This window comes from Vicia villosa, linkage group LG3, assembly GCF_029867415.1.
Source record: "Vicia villosa cultivar HV-30 ecotype Madison, WI linkage group LG3, Vvil1.0, whole genome shotgun sequence".
NCBI classification, from domain to species: Eukaryota; Viridiplantae; Streptophyta; class Magnoliopsida; order Fabales; family Fabaceae; genus Vicia; species Vicia villosa.
In genome coordinates, this window is record NC_081182.1 from 148,602,260 (window position 1) to 148,607,139 (window position 4,880).

Below are 4,880 nucleotides of genomic sequence, written 5' to 3' on the forward strand. Positions count from 1 at the left end.
TTGTATTATTCACCATATTTTTCTGTTTTTGATGGTAACAGATGTTGTTAAAAACACTGGTCCTGTGATGGATATTGAAGTGAAGGCTAGTTACACTTGGATGATGAAAGCGATTCTTTATCAAAGAGAAAATGTGAAGAATGGGGAGGAATGGGAAGGCATTGTGAGGTGGAATAAATTCAACATGAGAAAAGTATACAAGCTTGTTCAAGGCTGCAATCAGAAAATGGATTGGAGGAATCTGACTATGGGCAATACCGCTCGCCCTCGCGCTGTTTTTATTCTCTGGCTTATATGTCATGATAGATTATCGACAAAAGATAGAATGCACAGATTCAGAGTGATAGGAAATGTGGACTGTTGTTTCTGTTCAGGTGAGGAATCGACCAAGCATTTGTTCTTCGAATGTCCCACCACACGGCAGATTTAGATTGAGATTTTGGAATGGATCCAAATCCGACATCAACCTGAGGGGTGGAATAAGGAGGTTAATTGGCTCATTCAGTTTGCTAAAGGCAAGGGTGTTAGAGCAGCGATCCTCAAATTGGCAATAGCAGAGACTGTTTATGAGGTCTGGAATCTTAGGAATAACAAAATGTTTGGCAATGAGGCAGATAACACGCGTATAGGAAAAAGAATTATAGACAACATTGTTTATAGAGGTTGGAATAATCGGAAAATGAGGAAATACATAGCTATCCTAATGATAGAAGGATAATTAGTAGGTTCTCTTAGCTTGCCTAGTTTTTTTGACTCTCAGTAGCTGGATCCCCATTGGATCGCTTGTATCTATCATTTTTTTGAATTAATCAAAAGTTTATTACTTCAAAAAAAAACACTGGTCCTCAAACATCAATTGCAAGAAATAGGAGAAAAATTATTCTCAAAACGAAGAGAGATTATCGAAACAGTATCAGATCAAACAACCTCACTTCCCATTTAAATCTTAATTTTACATCCTCTGCAACATATGAAACCACTGTTAAAACGACTATGGCTAGAAAGAGAAGGAAGATAATCTTGGATAACAGAAAAAGATTGAGAAATTTCATCAATACTGAAGTTGGTGAGTGCGCAAATGCAAATTCAAGACGCAAGAATTCAAATTATGGGGTTGAATTTTCAAATAACATTGTTACTCAAAATCAGAACATGGATCATGCATCTACCTCAAATCATAATATGTCAGTTGAGTCTCATTATCAGGACAATGATGACTCCAACTCTGACAGTAATTTGAATTCTTCTAATAGTTCCGACTCTGAGGAGGATTCAGTGCCTGCACAATTACAGGAGACCCATCTTCAAGGTATATCCCATATCATACAGTAATAACCAAATGATTTACACTTCCTCTATTAATGAACATATTCAATATTATGCTTTGTTCTTTCAGAATATTACGATATTGGAGACCAAAATTATGAATGCGCACACTGCCAAGCATGTATGTGGTACCAAGAAAAAGTGGATAGACACAAAATTACAATAATTCCTCGGTTTCATCATTGCTGTCGTGGAGGAAAAATTGTTCTCCCGTTCCTTGAGCAACCTCCACAAGTGTTGCAAGATCTTTTATTTAATAAAACATATTCAGACAGTAAAAACTACCAGGCTAACATACGAACATACAACGCAATGTTCTCATTCACCTACCCCGGAATGAAATTCGACACAACATACTCTAAAAGAGGAGGACCCCTACTTTGAGACTGCAAGGCAGACCTGTCATCGAATTGGTACACTACTACGAGAAACCGGAAAACCTCTGCAATATGCTCAATTATACATCTACGACACGGACAATGAAGTTGAACACAAAATAAAATGTTTCAAGTAAGCCTGCTCAGACAGAATTACATAGTTTGTTTATAAAAATATTTTGTTCAACTATTTATTCATGACTGCCAAAAATACACAGGGACAACAAAGGCATCGAGCGCCCCGTTGTCAATAAGCTCAAGATAATGTTAGATGAGCACAATGTTCATGCCAAAGCTTTTAGAATGGCAAGGGATGTTTTAAGGACAAATTCTTTCACAGATTTAAAACTCAGGCTTATTTCTGATAGATCCGAAGATGGTCGTGTTTACAACAAACCTACAGTCTCAGAAGTGGCTGCACTCATTGTGGGAGACGTTGATTCTGCTGATAAAAGGGACATCTTAATTCATCGCCGCAATGGTGGTTTTCAATGAATAGATGTGTTTCACCCAACATATTTGGCATATCAGTATCCTCTTATATTTCCTTATGGGGAAGATGGTTATAGGAAAAATATAATGCACAAATATTGCCATGAAACTGAGGTCACTAGGAAAAACCGTCAGAGCATTAAGGATTGGTTTTCTTATCGGTTACAACAACGTCACAAAGAGGAAAAAACACTACTTTACTCAAGACGTCTATTTCAACAATTCTTAGTCGACGGTTATGCTATGATGGAATCCGAACGACTGAATTGGTTATGGGATAATCAATCAAAGTTAAGAGTGGGCAAATGTAATAATTTGACCACTCAAACTGATGGCGATAGAAGAAATGAACACCAGAAGCAGGGAAAACGAGCTATTTTGCCATCAACATTTGTTGGTAGCAAGAGATATATGGATCAACTATATTTTGACGGTATGGCCATTTCAAGTCGATTGGGATTCCCTGATTTATTTGTTACATTTACCTGCAACCCAAATTGGCCTGAAATTAGAAGAGCATTGTCAAGAATAGGACTACAACCCCATGATAGGCCAGATATCATTTCAAAAGTTTTCAAAATAAAGTTTGATACCCTCATGGATGATATTACAAAACACCATGTCGTCGGAAAAGTTATTGCATGTAAGTTGTTTCATCTAATTATACTACATTTGAATCATGTGTCTGTGGAGTACCAAAATATTACATCAAACTAACTTTCAATTTTATAGATGTGTACACCATCGAATTCCAAAAGCGGAGATTGCCACATGCGCACATATTGATATTCCTGCACCCTCAGAGCAAATACCCAACACCATCTGACATAGACAACATCATTTCTGCTGAGATTCCCGACCCGACTGTTCATCCCAATTTATACAAGTTGGTTAAGGCACATATGATGCATGGACCCTGTGGCCTCGCGCGGATGAACTCACAATGTATGGAGAATGGAAGATGTTCTAAATACTATCCCAAAAAGTTTATTGAACACACCATTGTTGATGCAGAGGGATATCCACTTTATAGGAGAAGATCAAAAACCTTCACTATTGAAAAAAATCGTATCACCTTGGACAACCGACATGTAGTTCCGTATAACACCAGATTTCTTATGAAATACCAGGCACATATAAACATGGAATGGTGTAATCAGAGTACTTCCATAAAATATCTTTTCAAATATATCAATAAAGGCTATGATAGAATAACAACAACAGTTTCAACAAATAACAATCAACCTGTTGATAAAATCCAACAATATCTCGATTGCAGGTATGTCTCCCCCAACGAAGCATGTTGGCGCATTTACTCTTACAATATTCATGGCAGAAAACCAGTTGTGGAACGTATGTTCTACCATTTGGTTGGGGAGAAACCTATCTACTACACAGATTATGCACGCATGGAAAATGTGCTGGAAACTGCAAGTGTGACTGAATCAATGTTTACTGCATGGCTGGTGGCAAATGCTAAATATGAAGAAGCACGAAAATTAACTTACGGTCAATTTGTCTCAAAGTTTGTTTATCACAAAAAACAAAGAGAATGGAAACCACGTAAAAGAGGCTTCACCATTGGACGTCTCATATGGGTTCCGCCAACTGCTGGTGAACTGTTTTATCTCCGCATGATGTTGACGGTAGCAAAAGGACCGATAACTTATGAGGAAATCAGGACAATGGGTAACATCCAGTTTGATACATTTAGAGATGTGTGCTTTGCAATGGGATTTCTTGAAGACGACAAAGAATACATAGCTGCTATAAAGGAGGCAAGTCATTGGGGAACAATCTTGGCTCCTATTATCATCATGATTTTGTCGAGTGCTGTTAATCGATCTACACATGTTTGGGAACAATCTTGGCTCCTATTATCTGATGGTTTCTTACATGCACAAAGAGCGTTGGCTGCAAATCCAGGTTTGTTAGGCAAAATAAAATAGCAAACAAAAGAATTTCTTGAACAGTTGGGAAACAGACTCATATATGATGAGCGTAATTACGATACAACATCAATGAACTCAGAATTTGAAAATCTGTTTGCTGCTCTTACAGGTTACTATTGCATCAATTAAATTCATTATATTTTACACTTTGAAATTTAATGAATATATTATTTTAACACTCTTTTACCCTCACTATTATATTTCTTAGATGAGCAAAGAGGTATTTATGAAAAAATTATGCAAGCTGGGGAGTCTCAGAATCCTGCCGTTTTCTTCCTTCATGGTTATGGTGGTACCGGAAAGACATATATGTGGAGAACACTCGCAGCAGCTTTAAGATCAAAACATGATATATGTTTAACTGTTGCAACTAGCGGTATAGCCTCTTTGTTACTTCCAGGAGGTAGAACTGCACATTCAAAGTTCAGGATACCGGTACCAACTATGGACAATTCTACTTGCAAGGTTGAATACAACGATGATGTTGCAGACATGCTACGATAGACAAAGCTTATAATATGGGATGAGGCACCGATGGCACATAAGTATGCAATAGAATCGCTTGACAGAACTTTGAAAGATGTTATGAGTGCAAACAAAAATTCCAGCGATGTATTTGGTGGAAAGGTCGTTGTTTTCGGTGGTGATTTTAGACAGATTTTACCTGTCGTCCCCAGAGGAAGTCGTTCCGACATTGTACACTGTACCATAAATTCATCTTACATATGGCACT

General features: G+C 37.5%; 1 protein-coding gene across 1 annotated transcript; it reads left to right on the forward strand.

Annotated features, from left to right (window-relative positions):
• Positions 1-2,282: 2,282 nt before the first annotated feature.
• On the forward strand, positions 2,283-4,651 carry LOC131659146 (uncharacterized). Its single transcript, XM_058928378.1, has 3 exons — positions 2,283-2,838; positions 2,928-4,121; positions 4,356-4,651. The coding sequence occupies exons 1-3, from the start codon at positions 2,283-2,285 to the stop codon at positions 4,649-4,651; spliced, it is 2,046 nt and encodes a 681-aa protein (XP_058784361.1).
• The last annotated feature ends 229 nt before the right edge of the window (positions 4,652-4,880 follow it).